This window comes from Sporobolomyces salmoneus (genome assembly GCF_050403485.1).
Source record: "Sporobolomyces salmoneus JCM6883 DNA, S_salmoneus_JCM6883_v1_ctg4, whole genome shotgun sequence".
In the NCBI taxonomy this organism is placed as follows: domain Eukaryota; kingdom Fungi; phylum Basidiomycota; class Microbotryomycetes; order Sporidiobolales; family Sporidiobolaceae; genus Sporobolomyces; species Sporobolomyces salmoneus.
In genome coordinates, this window is record NW_027481159.1 from 579,804 (window position 1) to 602,288 (window position 22,485).

A 22,485-nucleotide genomic window follows, 5' to 3' on the forward strand; every position below is an offset into this window, starting at 1 on the left:
CTGAGAAAGAAAACGAGAGCGAATTTTGCACCACAAGCCAGATGATTTTTGTCGAAATTCAACGCCGAGCGAGATCAAAAGCAAAACGTGACCCTGCACCTACCTCTTTTCCCTAAGACCAACTCGTACGTTCAACCCTCACTATAATGATCTCACTGTTCTGGAGCTGACCTCGCTCTTGTTTCGCTGTCGCAGAGTCAGGATCTAGTTATAGTTTCTCTCTGGTTGTCTTGCTCCTTTCAAACGAGCTACACTGTTTACAGGCCACGATGATTTACGAGGCGTATCCACCGTTCAAAAGCGAGAACTCGAAGCAATTCTCACGAGTTGCTTCGTCGATGACCTTTTAACTCGTTCGTACCTCTCATTCCTTCGTGAATTGAGCTGTCAGGGTGCTTTCTTCCTTCGGGAAGGAGCATCTGTACGACGTAGTGTGGTGATGCGCCTTTCTCTGAGCCTGTCACCCGAGTAACTTGTGTTGTTTGGAGCGAGTTCGACCTTGTTGAAATCTACTCAACTTCTTCCTCTTCTCCTCTGTCTTCCGAGTTCCTTTCCTTCGAGAGTAGCCTTGCTTGGAGAGTCTGCGAGAGAGACTTCTCGATACCTTCGAATTCGACGCGACACAGCGTTCGTCCCGTGCACTTTTGATTTCGTCGAGCTGGGAATTCCTCCGACTCGTTGAAGTCCGACGCTCTGCTGCCTGTGTCGCGTGTCTGACGGGCAGCTCAGCGCTCATACCTCAAGGAGATCCTCTCTCGTGCGCGAGTTGGATCATTTCTTTCCAACCTTTCCTCGACTCCCTCATTCTTCGTCGGATTGCCCTCTCCCTTGCCTCTCCGATCTCCACCTCTCGACCCGAAATCCTCACGACGATCGCCTTCGCCGACGACTCAAATGTCATGGTTGAATCGATCGGAATCGCTCTCCCTCGACTTCGACAACTCTCAATCGATTGGGAGATGGCGACAAATGGGAGACTGAACGCGAGCAAGACGGTTGCGGTAGCGATTGGGGAGGAAGCAAGAGCTGGCATCGGCGCTGACGAAGTTAGCTGGAGCGACGACGAGGATTTTGTTACATGGGCGGGTTTCCCTTTCTCTCCTAAAGGGGACACCATTACGTACTATGAGCTACTCCTCGCTTCTCTCACAAAACAGCTCGACCTCGCGACAGCCGCCTCTTTCGACGACCTCCGATCTCGAGTCAAATTCCTCAACACTCACATCATTTCCCGCTCCCTCCACGTCCTCTCTTTCTCACCTCCTCCCGAATCTTTTCTCGAACGACTCGACGAGCTCTTACTCCGTTTCGTCTGGAATTCCGAAAAGTACCAACCGCTCGGACCCGAAAAGATCTTCTCGTCGGTCGTGAAAGGTGGTTTAGGGTTACTGAATCTTGGTACGATGGTCAAGGCGAACTGTATAAGGTTTATGGATCGGTTATTGAAGGAGGAGGAGGTCATCTGGCTCGATTTAGCGAAGGATTCGATGTTTCGATCGAACGGGCTTCAGAGCTCACTTCCGACGCAGCTGGAAAGTCGGATAAAGTCCTCGTTTAAGAACCCGCTAAGTCTACTCTCCCCTTCCACCTCCTTACCCGAAGACGATAAACGATGGAAACTGATTCTCTCTCATGCGAGAACAGTCAAAATCGTTTTCGACTTCGACGCTCTTCAACCCTCCGAGCTTCTCTCCATTCCCCCTTCCCTCTTCTCTCCTACTCCCTTCTCAAAATCGCTCGACCGCAGTTTCCGAGAGGTCAATGCGCTCGGAGAAATCTACTACCGCTCCCGCTCGACCCTCGTTCCTCGCCTCGACACCGGTCTCTACACCCTCGAGGTGGACAAGACGTCGAAGAAAGTCAAAGAATGGAACAGGATCGTCGCAAGTTCGCCACCTCTTCATCGCTTCTTCGACCCCTCTTGACCTGCTTTCTCCCCTCTCCCGCTCCCCACTTTCCCCCGACCTACGACGTACTCTTTCCTCTCTCTCTCCCCGGGCTTCTCGACGAGCGAAGCGAAAGCGGCAATCGACAACCTCTCCCCTCAACATCCTCCCTCGACTTCCCTCCTTCTCCCGACCCTCGACTCGACGGATCTCGCTCGACTATGGAAATGGGTACAACAGGCGCCTGCGACGGCACAGGAGGTGGACACGCATTGGAGGATATTACGAGGGATTATTATTACAGGTTCGAAGATGGAGAGATTTGGACACAATGACACGGACTTGTGCGTTCACTGTGGGAAGAGCGACACAGTTCAACATGGGTGGATCGAGTGCTCGTACTCGAAAGATTTCGTCGAAGACCTCCGACTCTCGCTCGAAACTTCCCTCTCCGACGTCTTCTCTCCTCAACATTTCTCTCTCGTCGACATCCTCCTCGGCCTTCCCCAAATCTCTCGACTTGTCGACGCTGACGTTCGACCTCGAATCCGAGCAATCGTTGCAATCACGGTCCAAACTTTACACGACGCAAGATACGAACGATTTCGCAAAGAAAACCCTACCTCTTCCTCTCTCTCTCCCTCATCTCTCGCAACGCTCGTTCTTCAACGAATCTCCGACAGGTTATCGTAATAACTGTCACCTCACTCTCTCTCAGGCGGTTTTAGTGGTTTAGGATGTACTTCGGTGACAGCGAAGGTAGTCGGTTCCACACTTAGAGATTTTTATATACTTTCCCCTTTTATTTCACTCTCTAGCCGGGCTCATGAGCTTTCCGCCTTGTAATCAACTCCCCTTGATACAAAAAAAAAAAAACTGTGCAAGCGCTCGCGAAATCTCGAGTCGCAGGGAACGACTCGGAGGAGAAAACTCGGTCCTCCTCCCCTCTCTCACTCGATCAGCTCAAACTTCAGCAGAAGGCATGACAACACCTCCAGCATTCGCCTCGCTCCGACTCGACCCTCCCAAAGCGTATCTTCTCAGAGAGCCCGCTCGTTCAACACTCAAACTTCCAGAGCATCTCACTTCGTTCTCCTACTCGCCTACGCGCGAACTACTCCTCAATCAAGATAGGCGCGATGAGTCTATTGCTCTGTACCGCGAACCGCAGACCGGGAGTGACCTGAACCGAGGATTCAATGAAGCGATTTGGAGGGACTCTTCCGTCGATGAGGGGTTAGACTCGTTGCTCGATACGGGAGTCACAGATTCAATCTCGGCGAGACTCACGTAGAGCTGATCAAAGCCATCGCTTGACAGTCTCGCAGCGTACGCAGAAAACGATCCGAGTGGAGAAGTCGACAGAAGGTTGGGAAATATCGCCGTTATCACCTGGAGAGGCATGATGACGAAGCTCAATCTCGCAGTATATGAAACCGAGAACGCGAGCAGAGGAATGAGGGCGGACGGATGGGAAATGAACGCAATGCTCATCGACGTAAGTTCTTTCCCCGTTTCTCCTCTCGTTGTTCTCAGCTGAATTCGGGGATATCGTTCTAGGGCTGCTTGTATCTCGAAGAATCGAGTCCTCCGTCCAAGATGGCCGCGAAATCAGCGAAAGAATCCTCTTTCGCCCTACAAAGCTATTACGGTTACTCGTTCGAATCCTACTCGACGACTTCTCCTGTCGCTCCTTCCTCCGACGACGACGACTTTTCCGTACCGAATACAAACGTTCAATGGTGTAGCGTGGTCAAGACGAATTTGGCTGGGTTTCGAATAATTCTTGGAGGAGAAGTCGATTGTTTGCGACCTGAAGCGGATCTGTCGAAGATCGACAGGAAAGACTTCATGGAGCTCAAAACGAATATCGTTATCCAATCCCAGAGGGACGAAGTGAACTTCGAAAGGTAAGCTTAGGCGGCAGCTTGAAGGAGAAACAATCGACTAACTGGTTTTCATTTCCGCTTTCGCAGACAGAAGCTACTCAAACACTATGTACAATCATGTGAGCCAAATGTGACGCCGCTTGAACGAGGCTAGATATTGACTTTCTTCTGCAGTTCTTCTCGGAGTACCGACCGTGACGGTAGGTTTCCGAACTCGAGAAGGCGAGTTGACCGGCCTACAGACTTTCAACACGCTTGACATTCCCCGATAGTCAGCTTTCTATTTCTTCGCAGCGAACAGCTGGATCGCAACTGACAGACTCTTTCGTTCTCAGTGTTTTCGGGAAACCCCACGCTTGGGAACCAGTCGCCTGTCTCGCATCGGCTCGGTCGATCCTATCTTTTCTCCATCAATCCCTCAGATCGTACCTCGCTAAGAACTCGCCAAACTTGGAAAGCGAACCTCCAGTTTTCAGAATTTCTTTCTCGCCGACGAACGGATCGAACGGAGAACAGCCTGGAGTCAGCTTGCGGGTCTTGGAGAGAGAAGAGATCCAAAGAGATGTCATTGGAGGGAAGAAGGGAGAGGAAAGAGTCGGATTCTTGTTGAAGAGATGGGTCGACGAGGTTAAAGCGAGGAGGGAAAGACTCCAACAAAGAGCTTCGTGAGTTCTGCCTCTTCTTAGCTACCGCGGCCAACGAAGTGATCGGGCTGAACGAGTTTCATATTTGCAGAACGACACCGACGAATCCAGAACTCGATTCTCGTTCAGTTTCTGTTGAAGACGATTTCCCTTCTGGAGCTGGTTCTCCCGAAGCGTTCGAAGGGATCCCTGCTGAGCTGGTTGAGGAACTAGGATCTGTAGCGCCCTCGAATCTTCTTTCTGGTCTGAAACGATGAAACCTCCGAGAGGTCTTTCGCAAAGAAGCTTATTGGTCCGTTGCGAGCTCGATTTTTCGCTTGTTGTGGGATCCGGATCGAGCGGGATCTCTCTGAAACGTCTTTCTGACTGCGTAAAGTCTGCTTGTATTGCCGTCAAGCGGGTGGGAAGAGCTGCCGAAGCGAGAAACGATAAATCGCAGTGGTTTCTCGCGAGAACTGCTTTCTCGCTCGAGGTTTTTGCGCTGAGATTGTTTGACGGAGTTCTCAGGAGGTATCTACACGACTCGACCCTCCTCAGAGGTCCCGGTAGGTGCGTCGGAACGATCCGGGATCGAGATGAAGGGAAAGTCGAATCGCTGAAATTTGGCGAGGGCAAATCATCTTTCTCTCTTTCTTCCCACGCTTCGTCCTCACTTCTTCTTTTCTTATCAAAAGTACGTGTTTACTCGATGACCATACGCCTAAGCAACACGACTAACGCGTTCGATCTCCCATACAGTGCCTTTCAAGTCTGGTACGCCACTTTTTGGGAAAGTTGATCTGGCAGGACCCCTCGGCTTACCTCGTCTCGCTGTTCGTTCTGGGATGATTAGGTGACGCTTCCAAGGGTGCAGGTCTCTTCAAGACCCGGTGAGTATATCTCTCCCTGTCTCGTTTGGAGGAGAGATGATGGGGTTGCCAGCCAACCCGATCGTTTCGATTTCGTCTTGTTGTTTCGTTTGGACACTCGCTGACTCTCGCTTGTTGCTCGCGTTCCAGATGTGCTCAATGCCACACCGTTGAGGCTGGAGGAGGTAAGTCTTGCCCCTTCCCCTCCTCTTCGCGTTGACCGTTGTCCAATGACACGGCAACGAAAAACTGGAATCGTTGACTGACTCTTCTTCTTACTTCACAGCTAACAAGGGTACGTCTACGAATCTCAAGATCGAACTAGCGAGCGGGGAGGGAGAGGAGTCTGGGAGAGAAGATAGTCCGATCGCGTGACAATTCGGAGGTCAGCGAGAGATCGCGTCGGGTCTGTTGTTACGAATACGATCAGGGATATGATACCGAAGGATGTCACTAGTGGAAGGCGGGGTCGGAGCAAGTTAGTGGGTACTGTTGAGAACGCGACAAGCTGACTCTGAATTTTGTTTTCTCTTTCAGTCGGACCTAACCTTCACGGACTTGTACGCTCCTCTCCCTCGCTCGAGTCCCGTCATGAATCGTATCACTGACTTGTTCCTTCAATCTACAGTTCGGACGTCAATCCGGATCCGTCGAGTCCTTCTCCTAGTACGAAGAGATCCTCGCTGCGACAATCGACTACAGCTGCTGACCTTTTGTTTCGTTTCCGCTTGCAGCACTGAGGCTAACAAGAAGGCCGCCGTTCACTGGTAAGCTGCTCGCTCCGCCACACTTGATAAAGGACGAAAACTGATGATTTTGCTTTTCGCGATTCTCAGGGACGAGACCACCCTCTTCGACTACCTCGAGAACCCCAAGAAGTACATTCCCGGTACCAAGATGGGTAAGCTACGTTCTGCGCTGTTCTCAGCATGAGAAACGAGGCTGACGTCGCTCCTTTACCTTTTCCAGCCTTCGCCGGTCTCAAGAAGGAGAAGGACCGTAATGACCTTATCACCTGGCTCAAGGTGCGTTCTCACCTTTTCCCGAGTCTATCTCGTAACCCTTTTGCTGACTCTCATCTCGTTTGCAGGAGTCCACCGCTTAAAAAGCGTGAACGAAAACCCTTTCGATATCCTCACTCCTACCGCACAAAACGTTTGTTGTACCTACCCTCTTCCTCTTTATTATCACACCATCCCCCTCTCGGTTAGAGTCTTCAAGAATACAAGAACGCTTTTTCCTTCACTCCCGGTCTTTCATTTTCTCTCCTCTCTCTCTCTAGCGCATAGATATCTCCCCCCTCGCAATTCACCCTTCACTTTTCGAATTTCCCGAGCTAGGGACTGATGAGACGAAGCCCGAAACTTACTTGTTTCGCAGATTGAAAACGAGGGTCGCTCACGTCCTAGCTCTTCTAGCGAGTGAGTTGTTGGATCTTTTGGAACGTCTTCGCTTCTCCTACTGTCGCTTGAATTCCCCAATCGAGAGGAGCACCTACATCAGACTCGTCGGCGTGATGAGGTGAGTACAGTAGCGCAGTCTCGTAAGTCTTCCTTTTGTTGCGAACGAGTGACCGTCTCCCCAATCTGTGGCCTCGCTCGCGAGAATCTCGCCTGCTCGTGCTCCCGGCTCTCTGCTCGATCAGCGCTTGATAAATTCGCCGAGATCATCAGCGAAATCTCAAATGAGTCGAGTTTTGAATCGTCTTCGCTCCCTCTTCTCCTTCTTCCGCCCCACATCGCTCAGACCTCCTCTTGACACGTTATTCCCTTCAGCAATGGTCAAAGGTGAGTCTCTGGTGTATCACGGTAATCTCCGAATCGTTACTGATCAAGCCACTTCCTCCCTGTCCTCGCAGGTCAAGTTCGTTCATCTTTCCAGTCATTCCCCTTGTCCGACCGCAAACTGACTCCTCTACTGCTCGCGATAGCTCGTTGGACCCTGTACTGCGACCGAGATCAACGAATACCTCTCCGTCTACGTCCCGAGCAACAATTCGAGCGCTCGAGGAAAGCATTTCACCGTCAAAGCGAACAAAACGGTTCAACTCCCTCCCGAGGACACGTCGAAGAAGAAGGATTGGATTCAGTTCATGCATGATGCTGTTCCGTACGAGACTGAACTGATTGAAAACTGCGGAACGATTGCGGTGAGCTGAACTCTTTAAGATTTTCGCTCGTAATCTTGCGTTCTTGTGTTGTGAGCTGATAGTGGTGAACGATCTCTTACGAGATAGGATTGGGCACCTACTCGAGGAAGCAAAGTCAAGGGAACTCTTTCGCAGAAGCAGCGTAAGTCTTGACGACTTCTTTCTTCTCCCTTGCGAAACGATTCTTTGAGACTGACGAAATCGTTCCTCGTCTCAGTCCGCGAAATGGAACACGCCAAATTCCATCATCGTGTCAAGGTGATCTCGCTTCAACATGGTCTTTGCGCAGGGAAATGGATCGCTTTCTTGAATGGCGAGTTTTCACTCCCTCTGCTCTCCTGTAGCACTGTATTGACAAAGTACGGTTTCCGACGTATAGAGGACGAAGTCGACGATGCCTGGCACAACGTCGTACGAGGAATCGCTGACCCTCGAGGTCATCTTGCTCAGCTCGGTGTCGATTTTGCGAAAGTTTCTGCGACTCGCTCGGATACCTTGTGATGACTCTCTTCGTTCCTCTCTCGCTTGGGAGACGGTGTACTGACAGTTCTCCATGATAGCCCTCACATGCTCTTCGTCTACTTGAAAGATTCCTACGACGACGCGACGGTCGAGAGCGCATTCAGGATCCTCGTCGAGCAGTGCGGTTTCGCACCAACTTCCTACAAGGTGAGCCAGTCTTCACTCTACTCGAGGTGGTATTGATCTCTGACGACCGCAACGAATGACAGACCTCAGCGATGGTAAGTCTGAAGTTCGAGATAGCTGTCGTTCAATCTCAGCTTATCTAGCTCTTCCGCCTTGCTTAGGACATTCTCGGTATCACTTCGAGTCACGAAACAAAGATCGCCGTCAGTCTCTATGGGAAACATAGTCCGTGTCAACCTTTCGCTTCTCGCCGAATCGTGATCGCCCGAGCTCAATCTCATTCATCCTTCCCTCGTTCAGGTTTCATGGACTCTGCACAAGTCAAACAAGCCCTCCTCAACTACGCAGAGTACGGTCCAGCGAATGCGATTTCTCCTCTTCAAGGTCCACCTCCTCTCCCCGAAATCGACTGGGCGTTCGAATTCGTCCCCGACAAGACTCAAACCCACCTCACCGCTGATGGAGCTGGAATCGAATCACACGATTTCGTCGACGAAGAACCTCCCGTTCGTACTACGAGGAGTCGCGCGAAGAGGATCAAACTCGAAGAAGAATCTGAGCCTCAGCCTCAAGCGAGTTCTTCGAAAGTCAAAGTGGAAGATCTCGACGTCAAAGTTGAAGAAGTCGCGAAAGAGATCAAAGCTGAAGCTGCTGAAGAAGAAGAGAAGAAACCGGAAACGCTTGTAGTCGACGATTCGGACGAGGAAGTACCGAAGGAGGAACCCGATGATTCGGGAGACGAGTACAAACCTGAAGAAGTTACCAACAAGGGAGGAACGAAGAGGAAAGCAGAAGATTCGGAATAGGTAGCACGCAACTCAAGCTTGAAAGGCCAAAGAATCTCGAATCGGTCTGTGTAGGGTACGAAGTTTGCAACAACAAGAGGAATCTGGTTTGAACAACAAGATCTACTGAGAGAGAGAGAGAGAGAGAGAGAGATACTAGGTATGAATAAAAGATTAAGAGTAAGGTATCAAGAAGTTTTAGGCGACGACAACATCTGAGGCAGATTTCCCCAATCTCGATTCCGCGATCCCTTTGAACCTCGCCTTTTCTTCCTGTTCAAACTTGCTGAGCATATCCGCCAACTTGTTCGCTCCGCTTTCACTTTCCGTCGTCGAGGGAGGTCCCGAAGATCGAGGAAGAGCTGCGAACGTCGCGTTCGAGAAAGATTGAGGGGTCGTAGGAATCGGAGGGAAAGTACTGTAAGAACTGCTCGAGTGACTGTGGGTTCTCGAATGAGTTTCGGACGAAGGTCGGGTGAAGCTGAGGTCGGAAGAAGGTTTCGAAGGAAGTCCTCCCTTTCGAGACGACTGCTTCTCCGCCATTTGGGGTTGCGACGAACGTCCGAGACCGACTACGTCGCGAGACGAGATTCCGTTTCCTCGAAGACCGAGAGCGGCGGCGTTATATGAAGGTCCTCCTCCGAACAACGAAGTGATTTTCTTTCCGAAAGTGTTCTTCGTCTTCATCGGAGCGGTTGAGGCCACGGGAGTGCGTTTCGGCGCAGTGTAGGACACGGGAGCAGAGGAAGTAGTCGATCGAGAGCGTTGAGAGAATGTAGGAGAATCGCATCGTTGAATAGCGGCCATTGAAGGGGATTGACCTTGAAGCGAGCCAGCCGAGGGAGAACGAGGAATGAAAGAGTCGACGACTTGAACCGATTTGACGGGAGGTGGAAGGGGACAAGAACCATCTCGCAAAACCTGGTTGACATGAAAATCGAGAGAAATCAGCGGGGAGAGTTCGAAAGGTTTAGTGTTGAAAGGGCGGTTCAAGCTCGAATGACAACGAGCTGGAAAGAGGGAAAGACGAAAGGCTCACCTCTTCGGGTTCCTCGGTCTCGCCGATGTCACTAAGAGGTCGACCGGCAGATTCGGGAATCGTCGAAGCGAGGGTATCGAGAACCCACAAACTCGTCTGTTGTTTTGATAGTTCGAGTTTCGGCTCTTGAGGAGAATGAGGGGTCGCCTCGTCGATCGAAGCACGAGAAGGATCCTCCCGCGCGTCTTCGTAGTGACTTTGATCTGAAGTTGACGATGAGGTGAGACTGAATCGATGAGCGTGCTTGAGGTGGTTCGCTTTAGGAGGAGTCGCCGGATGATACGAGTAAGAGAATGTCGGAGTGATAGGAGACGGCCCGATAGACGAAGCATCGGAGAGGACGATTTCGACTTGATCCGGATCGACCGTGACGCCAGATTGACAAGAATTCGAAGTCGGTAATTGATACGTGTGAGTCGGGACGTCAGGGAAGGGAGGTAGGGTAGACATGTCGCTGCTCGCCGAGGTCGAAGGGGTGATTCCGGTCGAATCTGCGTCGTCGTGATCGCTCATTTCCGATAGAGGTCCTCGAGCCGGTTCGTCCGACATCAATTTGGCCCCGAGACTCTTCTTGACCGTATCCCTAGCCAACAACTCTCTCTGGAACGAATCGAGTTCTCCATTTCACGCGAGTGAATCCGAAGTATTCGTCCTGATTAACTCGTTGTAAATGTCTCGACGCTTCCGCTCCTTCTCGCGTTCCCTGTGTTTCGCCTCGGTAACGTCTACTGATTCGTCGTCGCTCGCGGCCGTCCTCTGCGCCGCCATCATTCGATCTAGTTCATCGCCTTCATCGATCGAGTCTCCCGCACCCTGACTGCTTCTTTCCCATGGCGTCCCCGAAACGCGACGAGGAGTAATCCCCGACTTGACGAGACCGTTCGAGCTGAGTTGGGCCCCGAGCATCGGAAATACTGGCTGTTCGATCGATTGGTTCGACATTGAAGAGACGGTCGAAGCGAAAGATGGGGAATTGTGCATGCCGTTTCGGAGTGAAGGGGATGGTCGAGGGGCGTAATCAGATCGACCGAGTTGAGGTGAGGAAGAAAAGACGGGAGGAGGGGGAGGGAAGACGAGGCTTGAAGTCGATTTCGAAGAAGCTGGAGGAGGAGGAAAGGGTAGTCGACTTGAGCTCGAAATCGCTGGAGAAATCGATCCTGCATTGAACTGGGTAGAGGGTCTCGGTCGGGAGGGGAAGACGGAAGATATGATCGAGAGAGGAGGGGAGCGTTCGGAAGAAGCTGTACTTCCAGGACGTTTGGGCGAAGGAGAGGGGAAATAGAGTCGAGTCGGATCTTGTTGAGCGAGCAACTCGCCAACGATAGTCGTCGGTCCTCCCGGTCTTCGAGCTTGACGAGCAGAACGAGGAGGAGGGGTGCTCGAGTTTGGATCGACGGAAGAAGGAGTTTCGTCAGTGGTCGACATCGATCGTGTCCGAGTTTTGCCAAAAGCACCCCCGTTCGACCTCTTGAAGGGAGAAGAGGTAGAGGTTGAATCGTCGAACACGCGCGGAACGGTGGTTTGACTGGTTACCGAACGAACTGAACCGCAGTAAGTCCCGTTTCCGTGATGAGAGCTGTTGACGCTCGGAGGTCGATTGTTCGATTTCGATGGCGAGTTTGGTGCGATTCGACGAGAGAAAAAGGAAGAAGAGGTCGGGGAGGGAAGGGTTTGTGGTGCAGAAGGTTCAGTCGGACTCGTAGGAAGGGTGTCGGGGAAGACGATGTGATCCGATTCGAGCGGTACTGAAGTATTGACAGGTCGAGGTCTAGATCTTCGTTCTCGTCCAGGTTCACCACGAGACGCCGCATCGAAACGAACGTGATTCGTATCCGCTTCTTCGACCGGTTCGACCTCGTTCAAGATGATCCTAGGCGTATCTTGCAGATCCTCGTTCGCGTAACTGACTTCGCTTAGTTGTCTCGAGCGTCTCTGAAATCGCGAGGGAACCGTTGTCGCAGGAGAATGATCAGGCGAAGGAATTCCAGATCCGAGCGAGGAAGAATAAGTCGTTGTAGCGTGGGTTCGAGCTGGATGAGGTCGAAACGCGGCTTCGTCTGCACGATACTGCTTCGTCAGCTTACCGTCTGCGAGAATGGTAAGAGAAAGGCAGGGAACATGACTCACCGACAAGCACTTGATAGTCAGTTTCAGGCAGTCCCATTTTGAACCCTAGTCCTTCGAGCGTTTCCGTCCTTCCATCTCCATTCATTTCCACGTGATCGTGTAGTGTCTTGTTCGCTCTGCGCCTCGCCGGACTCGCGAGAAGATTCGAGGGAGTCCCTTCGCGTTCATGGGAAGAAATCGCCTGTTTCGCCCTCCTCCTCTGTCTCGCTTCATCCCGTTTCTTCCTTTCGATCGCACACGCGACTCTATCCTGTGCGTCCTGTTCTGAATCGTCGTCCCCTGAGATCGAAGCCTCACTCCCGTAGAAATGAGGCAGAGTGCTCGGATGGGAAGGGAGCATCTTCTTCTTCGAGTCGTTTGGCGAGTTGAACGAGATCGAAGTGATTGATCCTCTGTGCGAGTTGCTCAGGGGTGAACGGGTCGAAGGAGAAGAGGGAAAGGGAAGGGGAGAAGGTGTGAGCGACGCTAGTGAACGACCTGCAGGAATTGAAGCGCTCTGGGCAGGAAGTCGAACGTTGAGAGAAGCGCGTCGATTCTCTGTCGAATAAGAGGTAGAGCCGGTGACCATTCGCCCTCAAAGAGAGGGTGCTGGAGGGCACTGTCAAGGGCGAATGCCGGTGGAGATCGACTCAGTTCGGAATCGAATAACGACGCGCGAAGGACAGTTCCGATCGACCTGGGAGTTTCCACTTCTTCTTCTCGTGGCTCTGCTGCGGATCCTGGTCCTCCCCGGCGAGCGCGTCTTTGTCGAACTCGAGTGTTGGATCGGTAGAGAAAGAAGAGGGAGAAGCACACTCAAGGGGATCCAATCCGAAACAAACAAGGAGGTTGAGACACGTATTTCGGACATTGTCATTCTACGGACTGAGACTTGCCCTACTGTGAAGAGATTTCATTCGCTACAGTAAGACATGGCTGTGGAATCCGAGATGGAGAGAGAATTAAATTGATTCCGCGTTTTGTTGTTTTGAAAGCAAGTCTGCAGCTGTCTCACCTATACTCGCGACGCCCATCGAAAGCGACCAATCGAGGCAACAGATTCTCTATATACGGTAACCAGCGACGAAGACCATCGCCGACCTCTCGAAGTCGCTGCAAAACACGCCGGACCCTTTCACTCAACAAACCTCTTCTATACTCCGTGTACTGGAACCGACGCGTGCCCTCGATACTCCACACGGGTAGCTCAACTCTGACAACTATGACCGCCTCGAATCCTCCCTCACCGACGAAGCGGATCTTGAGGACAATTGTTACGGGAGTTCATTCAACCGACTCGGACACTCACGCGATGAGATGGAACAAGCAGTCGGGAGTCAGCAAAGGTGGACAGTCAACGGGAACGGGAGGTGGAGCAAGGGTCAGGGGGTTGGTCGACGAATACGAACGGAGTTTCTCTTCGAAACCTTACTCTGCCATGCCTCAAGCTTCGACTTCTCCCATCAAGACCAACTTTGCCTCTTCACCTACTTCAGTCGGTCGCAATCTCCCCATCCTCGGAACGACTCAAGCCCCTCAGACCTCGTCTCCCTCTCCCTCTTCGACGACTTCACCTCGAAAATCCCCCGACGCTCGAAGTCCTACGACAGTTCCCGCATCCTTCTTTCAATCTCGACAAACTCCACCTCCTTCCCCGAACGGAGCCAAGTTCTTGCCGTCTCCCGTGAGCAACAAGGAGAATCAACCGCGACCGACTTTCCAACCATCTCCGCGATCCCAAACCTCTCAGCTCCCTTTTCCCCGTTCGCCCATTCGTCCAGCACCGTCACACGAAGCCGATAGAAGCAGTAGTGAAGTCTCGGCTGCGATTTCGGGCATCAGCGGGTTGACGCTCGAAACGATGGCGACCCGTTCGAGCGATTCGACGTACACGAGTCAACCTTCGACGAGTTCTGCAGAGCTGGCATCTGTACAGACGGCGGCGAAAGTCCAAGTCACCGAGCACTCGACTCCGAGGAAGATCTCCGTCACTCAAATCCCTCTCTCGACTTCAACCCGATCGAATCCGCCCCAACCTCAAATCGTACAGACTGTTCCGACGCCTCAGCGACCGTTCGCATCGACTTCGATCCCTTTCCCGTCGTCTCGAGGTCCGCTCGTCGCCCAGGAACCTCCCTCTCCCCCTCTACCTCCTCGAAGTCCTTGCGGTTCATCCTTCGTCGAAGCCCTCCCCGCGTCTTACCCTTCTCGCCCTCCGACGACTTCGCCTCTCCCTTCTCCCGGTGCACCTCAACTTCCCTTCGACTACAAGCCTCTCCCTTTGACGAACCCCCTCCCGTCACCAAACCCGAACGAAACTCGACCGAAGACGAGAGCGAGGGCTTCAACCCTAGGTTCGGGTCTCAAACCTTCCTTCGCATCGGAAGCGGTAAAGGTGGAAAGTCCCGAGGAGAAACGAGCACGAGTCGAAGCCGAATTCGATAAATTACTTGCAAGGTCTTTCCTTTGCTCCTTTACTCTTGCAAAGAGCTAATCCTCGTACGATACCTCGATAGGACACGATGGAACTTCCTGATCGATCCGTTCGTACCAAGATGCAAGGGCTCGCTTTCCCGCTCAAAGAAGAAATGCTTCGTTCAGCCGCTGCGAATCCGACTTTGTCCCTCTCTTCGTCCTCTACTCCTCGACCTCGTCATCAACGTGGACGATCCTTCCATTTCTCGGAACTCCCACCTTCGGCGACTACGTCTGCATCGAGTTCGATCAAGAAGGAGAGCGGGTTCAAATCGACGTTTCTTCGCAAAACGAAATCGAATCAATCCCTTCGCAACTCGACAAATTCTCCTGCGACTACCGGCACGACTTCAACATCCGAATCTCTCAAGACTTCGCACTCCCGTGCGCCGTCAGCTACTTCGATCTTGTTGAGGAGTTTCGGCAAGTCGGGAGGAACTGCAGTTTCGGCGGAACTTCGAAAAGATGGGACTGCGGACATGGAAGAACCAGCTTGGTGGGCCGAGAGACTTGGATCAGCAGGTTGTTCTCAACTCTCGGTCAAAGAACTCGGTAAACTTCGAGGAAGATTGAGAAACGAAGCTCCTGGGTAAGCTCCCGCTTCCTCTGTTCAGCGTCGCTTTTTCCGGGGAGGAGCTTACATTATATGCTGCTAATCTAGCTGGGTAGACGAGTTCATCAAAGCCGGAGGGTACACCGGAATGTTGCAGCGATTGAAAGAACTACTCGAGATGGAATGGCGGTAAGTTCGGAAGAGTCAATTCTCGACCTGATTGCGAAAGCTGATAGCACCAAACAGAGAGGAACAACACGATGATCAGGTTCTCTATGAGCTACTACGGACTTTCAAGGCCCTCACTCTCACTGCTGTACGTCTTTCCGTCTCGTCCTCGCGCACAGCGACGGCGGACTAACTTGTTTGATCACAGCGTGGGAAACGTGCACTCGCTTCATACTACCCAACTCCTTTCCTACCCATCGCCTCTCTCCTCTTCTCCGAGAAGCGACCTGGTGACCTACCTTGTCGTCAGATTCTCGTCGATCTTCTCGCCTCCGTTTTCGACATCTGTCCGATTGACGCCGATACCCTCCCCAAGTCGGCTTGGTCGTCACCTGAAGTATCACTCGAACCGCCTCTACCTTCTCCTCCAACCTCATCTTTCGTCATGTCGCCGAATCTTTCGAATTCGGGTTCCGGAATGCGACGATATCAACGCAAAGTCAAATCGAGTGATTCGGACGCCGACTCGATCGAACGTGAAGAAGTGTTGACTCCGGAACGAATCCAATCGACTCATCGATTCTTGATCAGTCTGATGGAAGGTCCTCCGGACGAGAAAGAGGAAGCGAAAGTCGACTTTATCAAACGATCTCATCGGCCGAGGATCTTCAAAGCGTGGGTCACTGAGATTGGCGATTGTGTCCGGGACTACTTCTGGTGAGTTCGAATCGCTCGAAGGAATAGACCTTGCGCTGACAAACTCGATTGACAGGATCTTCTGCCACTCTCAAAACCTCTTCTGGACCTTTGAACAACTGGACGTCGATGCGATTGAAGCCCCGAAAGTACCGAGTGGGATGACTGGAGGTGTTGAATACGAAGCGATGGCTTATGCCGTGAGTTCGAGAAAAGCTCTGGCCCGTCCGAGTTTCTTGCTAACGATTGACTCCGTTCGACAGACCGCACATCTGCGCTTGATCAACGCAATTGCCCGAACTTGTCCGTCGGTCGAAGCCGCTTTCGCTTTCCACGATCAGCTCTTCCAATCTGGGTTTGAACGAGTTCTCTTCGTACGCCTCTCTCCTCATCTGACCTCTCCCTGGCTGCTTCACATACTCACTCGACTCCTGTCGTACAGACTCTTCGACGCGCTTCCCTCGTCTACTACCAATCACTCCACCTCGAAATGAGTCGATACATCTCCTTGGCTCGTGCCGCTCGATTCAACCTCGGTCCTCGAATTCTCAGTTGCCTCGATCGACGCTTCCTTCGACAAGAAGAACTCATGGTCGTGCACATGATGGAACAGAGGGAACACCAGACTCGCGCAGGAGCTCCCCAAATCGGAGCAGTCGTGTAAGAAAAGCTCGAGCTTCTGTCACCAAGATGTCTCCCAACTCTCGGGCGGGCATGGGATCTATTGTACCTACTTACCTGTCCTCTTATCGTTTTCGCCTTTCTATCCTTTCTCTACTGTTTGTTTGGAATCGTTCGTCGTTTCGTTTCGTTTCTGGGTTTCTGCGTGAGACGAGCCTCGAGTTAGCATCCGCTTCACGGTCCCACGTCTTTCCGGCTGCGGCATCTATCAGCGACTTGAATAGACTGTGACCGTCCTCAGGATGGAACAAAAGTGAAACCTTGTTGCGAACAAGTCCGAGAGCACGTTCGTCTCTTCTCAATCTCTCGACTTTCTCGAATCGACTCGAAATTCGACCAGTGAGTCTTGTGAGCTATCAACAAGCTTGGAGAGGTGGAACCACGGGCGTCAGTGACGTCTGGGCAGCAAGAGATCAACAGGAGGAGTTTCGTTGATCAAGCCTTAGAGCGGAGTCTCAGCGACCAGTGATCGCGAGGAGCTCAGCGTCGGCAGTCAGTGTCTGGAATCTCCGTTGATTGGGACCACAGGAGTCCTCGTATGCCTCAGAACGAGTTCGCTGACCCCACTCGTCGTTCCTCCCTTCCTTCAACCCTCTCGAGCAGCTACAGTATGTCTACCGAGTTCACGAAGCAACTTCACCGACGACTAGTACACCGATTCCCTGCTCTCTTTGCTGATCTAGACGATGTAAGCCTCGAATTCTACTTTCTTTCCTCTCTCTCCTTGGTTACCGACGACTTGACTGCGTTTCGTAGGTCAATTCGGGAATCCTGAGTCAGAACTATGGTGCTACGGATGGAGCTCCTCCAGCAAACAACGGATTGCAGACCCTCGGAGCTGATCCTACCAAAATCGAACCCAAAGTACGTAACAAGTCTTTCACCCCTTCTCCGATGTCTGCTCAGGTAGCTGAACCTGTACACTCCACCTTATCGCAATCTTCATAGGTATGGCTCGCTTCGGAACGTACTCTCCTCTCCTGGTTCCGTGTCTCCCTCCTTCTATCTTCCTTCGCGCTCGCCCTCTTCAATTCCGCTTCAGAACAAGACACTTCGAGTAAGGTCATGGGTTTCTTGTACGCCGTGATCGCTGTCGGAATGCTCGGATATTCGTGGACGATGCATCGTATCAGGAGGTGGAGGATTATCATGAGGTACCCTGGTCATCACGGTCAGTTCTCCCTCCTTTGGCGTCTCTTGCAGTCTCGAGAGGCAACGTAGGCTCACTATATGAATCTCGAGCCGTAGATGAACCTTATGGACCAGTCATCGTATGCGCTTTGATCTTTATTGCCGTTTTGACGAATTTCATTCTTCGAGTCAAGCATCGGTACGTCTAGCGCGTTCAATATCTCTAGTCGCATCACACACTGACTCCAATTCGCCGCTCTCTTGATGTTCAGTGAGGAACTTCGAGATGTACCCAGCCCGAAGAATCCCTGGATCACGAGCTACACTCTAGTCAAATCCGTTTTCGTCAACATTCCCCAGCCTTCTCTCGCTGTTACTCCTTCTCCCTAGACTCGATAGACTCTCCTCTTCTCCTGTGTGATGAATGTCAAGCCGTAATTAATGAGACTTTGTTTTACTTTCAGCTAATCCTCAACGTTTAGCTTTTCTCTCTGAGTTTCCCTCTCTGTCTGAGATCTGCTGCGTAATGCTGGAGAGAAGGACGAGTCGAGAAGAAGTCTTTACAACACGTCAAGCTTTGGTCGTGTTCAACCCTTGATCATCTCCTGTAATTCTCCAGATTCTTGCATCTCCTTGATCACGTCCAGACCACCACAGAATTCACCTTTGATGATTAGTTGAGGGAATGTCGGCCATTCGTTCATCTCCTTAAGCTCTGCAAAAACACGAAGAAAAGAGATTAGAATCAGTTGAGCGAGGTTTGACTGAATGGTTCACGTACTCTGTCGAACTCCTTCGTCTCCGAGAATGTCGAATGTTGTGTATTCGATTTCTTCGCTGTTGAGGATACCGACAATCTTTTGCGAGAAACCGCATCTACAAAATCCAACGAACGATCAGCTCTAGTCGCTCCTAACCCTGAGGAGATACGACGATCCTGACCTAGGAGTATCTCTATCACCCTTCATGAACAAGACGACATCACTCTGCTTCATCAAATCGTTACATCTCTTTGTCAAATCCTCATCCGATTCCTCAATCTCGTCGTCGTCGTAATCTCCCGCTCCACCACCTGCGACCGTTCCTCCAGCCCCTGCAGACCCTTGCGCTTGTTCCCCGGGTTGGTAGACTGTTTTCGCAGCTTGAGGAGTTTGGGAAGAAGTTGATTGAGCAGAAGGTTTCGCGGAATGCGATTTGATCGCGGCGGAAAGGATCGAAGGTTGAGCGCCTGATAGTCGAGTCAAGAGAGTGTGTCCCTACACAGTGTCCGACGGTAGGTCAGCTCTGCGGGTCGTGAGAGGCAGAAGAGGGAGGGAACGAGAAAGAAAGAGGACTGACTCTGAGGAGGATGAAATAGGGTACGGCATCAACTTCGAACGATTCAGAGATATCTGGTAGTGCTTCAGCCTCGATCTGATTCGTTATCGAACAGGTGGATCAGTCACGATAGACCCGAATGATGAGAATGGCATCATCATCCTCTTCTTTCGAGAACTTACGGTGAGGAACAGTACGGAAGGAGTACGTTTTGCTAGTTCTTCGATTACTCCATCCATGACCTTGCATGGTTCAGCAAAGTCGGCTCGGTAATACGATACTGAAACTCGTTGAAGATCTTTCGAGAGTTCTTGTTGGAAGTGTTCAGGCGATTCAATCTTGATGAGGTTCGGTAGTGAAGTCATGATCTACGTATTCGTGAGGGTATCGGAAAGGTTGTAGGGATATGTTGAGAGAAGAGGGCGAGATAATTTGTTCGAAGCACTCTTTCTGCTCAATCTCCTACTGGTTCGGACGCTTTCGACTGCTGCTCGGGCTTCGCTGTGGGTCGAGTCAGACCAGAAGCACCCTTTTACGGCTGCGCACCCCCGCGTGGTTTGACCCCGGCTCTCATTCCCCTTTCTCTCTCTTTCTCTTTCGTCCTCTCACCGACATGTCGACACCGATCTTACGCACTGAAGCTCCGGCAGAGTTCTCGAACCCTGGCCTCGTACTAGCTTATGGCAACAGTCCGAACGGATGGAAGATCGTGTATGCGCTCCAAGCGTTGAAGGAAGCAGACGTTCTCCCTGATGGGTTCACGGCGGTTCCTGTCTACCTACAGAAGGGAGAACAATGCCAAGAGTGGTACACTCGATACAGCCCGAATAGTGAGTCTCTCGCCGCTTTGCTCTGCTGAGTTTCGCTGACTAACCCTTTGTCCATCTTTCGGCACAGGCAAGATGCCTTTCTTGATCGACAATCGACGTGGGAAAGAACCACTCTGTAACTTCGAGGTGAGCGTCCCGTTGTTTCTTGGCCTTGTGCGCAGAACGCTGATCGCGGGCTCATGCAGAGCGGAGCAATCCTCGAATATCTCGCAAGAGTTTACGACAAAAACTACCTCTACACCTTCGAAGACGACGATCTGTATCAGGACATGATCAATTGGATTCACCTCTGTCAAGCGAATCTAGGTCCTCAGTCCGGGCAGCTCAATCACTTCGCTCGCTATACGGAGGTCAAATGCGACTATTCGCACGAACGGTACGCTTTCACGGGCTTCAAATCACATCAAACCGGAAGCTGAAGCCCTCATTCTCTCTGTAGGTTCCGCACCGAAGTCCTCCGCATCTACGGAGTGTACGAGAAGCACCTCTCAACTCGAGCGTATCTCGTTGGCGACAAACTTTCGTATGCGGATTTCTGTACTCAACCTTGGATGCGCACTCTCTTCTGGGCTTCGGTCGATATCGAACAATTCCCGAACGTCGCAGCTTACGTCAAACGAATCGAGGAGTTACCTTTGACAGAGGGCGTTGCAAGTTCCGGAGCAAGATTTAGTGACGAGGGTTAAATCGAATCCGGATTTGGAGAGACAGATTATGGAGAGGATGAAGAAAGCGAGGGAGGAGAAGGAAGAAGCCGATAAGAAGGAGGGAAAGCTTGAGGGAAAGGACGCTTGATAGATCCGAGCTTAGAATTTTGTCGGACTTGGAATCACCGGTTTCGTGCTGCTCACTATGTTGTAGTGATCTCAGAGCTACTTACTGTACAGCGATACAATGATACCGAGCTCATCGGAACTTCACCGAATTGATGACCGCATCTTTCCTTTCCCTCTCTTCCGTTCACTTACCACTTCGCTGGCTCTCAACGACTCGGCAACCAGTATATGAACACCGCTGCCCGACGCACTCACAGTATCACCTCGCAACTCGCTCACCGTTCAAACAACTCGAACTTCTCCACCATGTCGCCTTACCCCTCTGCCGAAGCTCTCTCGAAAGGACCTGCTGCCTTGAAAGAGGAAGGATTGGTCTTGTTGACTAGTCAAACGCCCAATGGTGCGCCATGTCTTCGCTTCGTCTGGCTGAGAGTGTCCGGAATGCTGACTCAACATCGTCTCACCCTCTTGTTTAGGTAACAAGCCCGCATACTACCTCGAAGAGTTGAAAGCTACCGGAGCGATCAAAGGCTACACCGTCGTACCTATCTCGTTCAAGGAGAACGAACAAAAGAGCTCCTGGTTTGAAGCGGTCAACCCGAATGGTGGGCCTGATCGTTTCTAGATGAGCATCTCTGATTACTGACAACTTGATCGATCTACAGGTCGAATCCCAGCTCTACTCGACAACCGTGTCGGCAAGAAACCCATTCGAGTCTTCGAATCGTGAGTTCCATTGAAAATTTTGGTTTCACCGTGACATTTCCTCTCGATCTCTCCTTCCCTCCCACTGACCTAGGTACTCGTTCCCTCTCTACGCAGAGGCTCAATCCTCCGTTACCTCGCCAAGATTTACGATAAGGAATACGAATTCCATTTTGAGGATTCTGACCTCGAAACCGAAATGGAGAGCTGGATCGAGTTCCAGATGGGAGGAGGTGGACCCATGCAGGGGCAAGCAAATCATTTCTGTGAATAGATTTCTACCCCAGGGACTCTCCAGGTCGAACGAGGACCATCAGGGAGTCTTTAGGCGAGTTTTGAACTAATTTTTCTTTTTCTTTCGCATTTTCCCTTTTACCAGTCCGCTACGCCCCCGAGAAGATCCCCTACGGTATCGAACGTTACCAGAACGAGACGAAGCGACTCTACGGAGTCATGGAAGATCACTTGACCGGAAAGAAGGATGGCGAAAAGAAGGAATATCTCGTCGGAGGTCGTTACTCGGTCGCAGACAGTCAGTCTTCGTCGCTCTCAGCTTCCCTCCAGCTCAACGGCTCAGTGTAACGACTGCGCCGGTTTGCTGAGCGAGTCCCGCAAAGACTGACAAATTTTTGATTGTCTCAGTGATGTCGCACGGATGGATTCGTATGAGTAGCTGGGCTGGTGTCGACATCGAACCTTTCCCCGCCTTGAAGGAATGGGTCGCTCGTATCGAAGCTCGTCCTGCTACGCAAGCGGCTCTCAAAGTGCCCGATCAAGATCTTCTCACCCGTGTAAGTTCAGTGACTTCTGAGCTCTTTGGACTCCGATTCTCACGTCTAGTCAACGATCAGATGAAGGAGGACCCTTCGCTCGAAGAGAGGACGCAGAAAGCTTCGGCAGCTTGGGTTCAACAATCGAACAACGTACTCAAGAAGTAAAAGAAGAAGTGACTTCAAGAAGTGAATGAGATGTCCGTTTTCTGTTCGGCCTTGTCTGTGAAATCCAAAAGTCGTCTTAGCAGTGCCCAATGCATCCTAGTCGGTGCCCAATACAATCATAGTCACATACGCTTCATTGCGACGAGAACGAGTGTTTCATTCGCTCGTCGAGAAAAGGCCCGTTCTCGGTCGATAATCTTTTTTGCCCCGTCCCCCACCTC

General features: G+C 51.6%; 10 protein-coding genes across 10 annotated transcripts; 7 read left to right on the plus strand and 3 right to left on the minus strand.

Annotated features, from left to right (window-relative positions):
* Positions 1-899: 899 nt before the first annotated feature.
* Positions 900-2,579, plus strand: JCM6883_001688 (uncharacterized protein; the record flags this gene model as incomplete). Its single annotated transcript, XM_076629282.1, has 2 exons — positions 900-1,887; positions 2,017-2,579. 2 exons carry the CDS (start codon positions 900-902, stop codon positions 2,577-2,579), a joined length of 1,551 nt encoding a protein of 516 aa, XP_076490929.1.
* A 289-nt stretch (positions 2,580-2,868) lies between these two features.
* On the plus strand, positions 2,869-6,372 carry JCM6883_001689 (uncharacterized protein; the record flags this gene model as incomplete). Its single annotated transcript, XM_076629283.1, has 17 exons — positions 2,869-3,122; positions 3,207-3,384; positions 3,447-3,796; positions 3,863-3,894; positions 3,950-4,046; positions 4,111-4,440; positions 4,511-4,662; positions 5,158-5,172; positions 5,252-5,288; positions 5,418-5,452; positions 5,554-5,562; positions 5,805-5,827; positions 5,896-5,933; positions 6,002-6,034; positions 6,104-6,168; positions 6,237-6,292; positions 6,358-6,372. The coding sequence occupies 17 exons, from the start codon at positions 2,869-2,871 to the stop codon at positions 6,370-6,372; spliced, it is 1,719 nt and encodes a 572-aa protein (XP_076490930.1).
* Positions 6,373-7,044: 672 nt separating this feature from the next.
* JCM6883_001690 (uncharacterized protein) lies at positions 7,045-8,870 on the plus strand (the record flags this gene model as incomplete). Its single annotated transcript, XM_076629284.1, has 9 exons — positions 7,045-7,054; positions 7,126-7,130; positions 7,198-7,416; positions 7,504-7,558; positions 7,634-7,913; positions 7,977-8,085; positions 8,148-8,159; positions 8,226-8,289; positions 8,365-8,870. 9 exons carry the CDS (start codon positions 7,045-7,047, stop codon positions 8,868-8,870), a joined length of 1,260 nt encoding a protein of 419 aa, XP_076490931.1.
* Positions 8,871-9,047: 177 nt separating this feature from the next.
* On the minus strand, positions 9,048-10,437 carry JCM6883_001691 (uncharacterized protein; the record flags this gene model as incomplete). Its single annotated transcript, XM_076629285.1, has 2 exons — positions 9,048-9,770; positions 9,889-10,437. 2 exons carry the CDS (start codon positions 10,435-10,437, stop codon positions 9,048-9,050), a joined length of 1,272 nt encoding a protein of 423 aa, XP_076490932.1.
* Positions 10,438-10,512: 75 nt separating this feature from the next.
* On the minus strand, positions 10,513-12,583 carry JCM6883_001692 (uncharacterized protein; the record flags this gene model as incomplete). Its single annotated transcript, XM_076629286.1, has 2 exons — positions 10,513-11,945; positions 12,016-12,583. 2 exons carry the CDS (start codon positions 12,581-12,583, stop codon positions 10,513-10,515), a joined length of 2,001 nt encoding a protein of 666 aa, XP_076490933.1.
* A 633-nt stretch (positions 12,584-13,216) lies between these two features.
* JCM6883_001693 (uncharacterized protein) lies at positions 13,217-16,550 on the plus strand (the record flags this gene model as incomplete). Its single annotated transcript, XM_076629287.1, has 8 exons — positions 13,217-14,446; positions 14,511-15,058; positions 15,131-15,211; positions 15,269-15,338; positions 15,399-15,907; positions 15,963-16,086; positions 16,150-16,260; positions 16,329-16,550. The coding sequence occupies 8 exons, from the start codon at positions 13,217-13,219 to the stop codon at positions 16,548-16,550; spliced, it is 2,895 nt and encodes a 964-aa protein (XP_076490934.1).
* Positions 16,551-17,105: 555 nt separating this feature from the next.
* Positions 17,106-18,088, plus strand: JCM6883_001694 (uncharacterized protein; the record flags this gene model as incomplete). Its single annotated transcript, XM_076629288.1, has 5 exons — positions 17,106-17,255; positions 17,324-17,431; positions 17,516-17,738; positions 17,816-17,897; positions 17,971-18,088. 5 exons carry the CDS (start codon positions 17,106-17,108, stop codon positions 18,086-18,088), a joined length of 681 nt encoding a protein of 226 aa, XP_076490935.1.
* Positions 18,089-18,285: 197 nt separating this feature from the next.
* Positions 18,286-19,380, minus strand: JCM6883_001695 (PICOT family protein; the record flags this gene model as incomplete). Its single annotated transcript, XM_076629289.1, has 5 exons — positions 18,286-18,413; positions 18,480-18,574; positions 18,641-18,954; positions 19,037-19,111; positions 19,198-19,380. 5 exons carry the CDS (start codon positions 19,378-19,380, stop codon positions 18,286-18,288), a joined length of 795 nt encoding a protein of 264 aa, XP_076490936.1.
* Positions 19,381-19,628: 248 nt separating this feature from the next.
* On the plus strand, positions 19,629-20,531 carry JCM6883_001696 (glutathione S-transferase family protein; the record flags this gene model as incomplete). Its single annotated transcript, XM_076629290.1, has 4 exons — positions 19,629-19,845; positions 19,913-19,971; positions 20,031-20,221; positions 20,285-20,531. 4 exons carry the CDS (start codon positions 19,629-19,631, stop codon positions 20,529-20,531), a joined length of 714 nt encoding a protein of 237 aa, XP_076490937.1.
* Positions 20,532-20,849: 318 nt separating this feature from the next.
* Positions 20,850-22,264, plus strand: JCM6883_001697 (glutathione S-transferase family protein; the record flags this gene model as incomplete). Its single annotated transcript, XM_076629291.1, has 7 exons — positions 20,850-21,021; positions 21,098-21,226; positions 21,287-21,347; positions 21,444-21,592; positions 21,706-21,858; positions 21,969-22,117; positions 22,178-22,264. The coding sequence occupies 7 exons, from the start codon at positions 20,850-20,852 to the stop codon at positions 22,262-22,264; spliced, it is 900 nt and encodes a 299-aa protein (XP_076490938.1).
* Between the last annotated feature and the right edge of the window lie 221 nt (positions 22,265-22,485).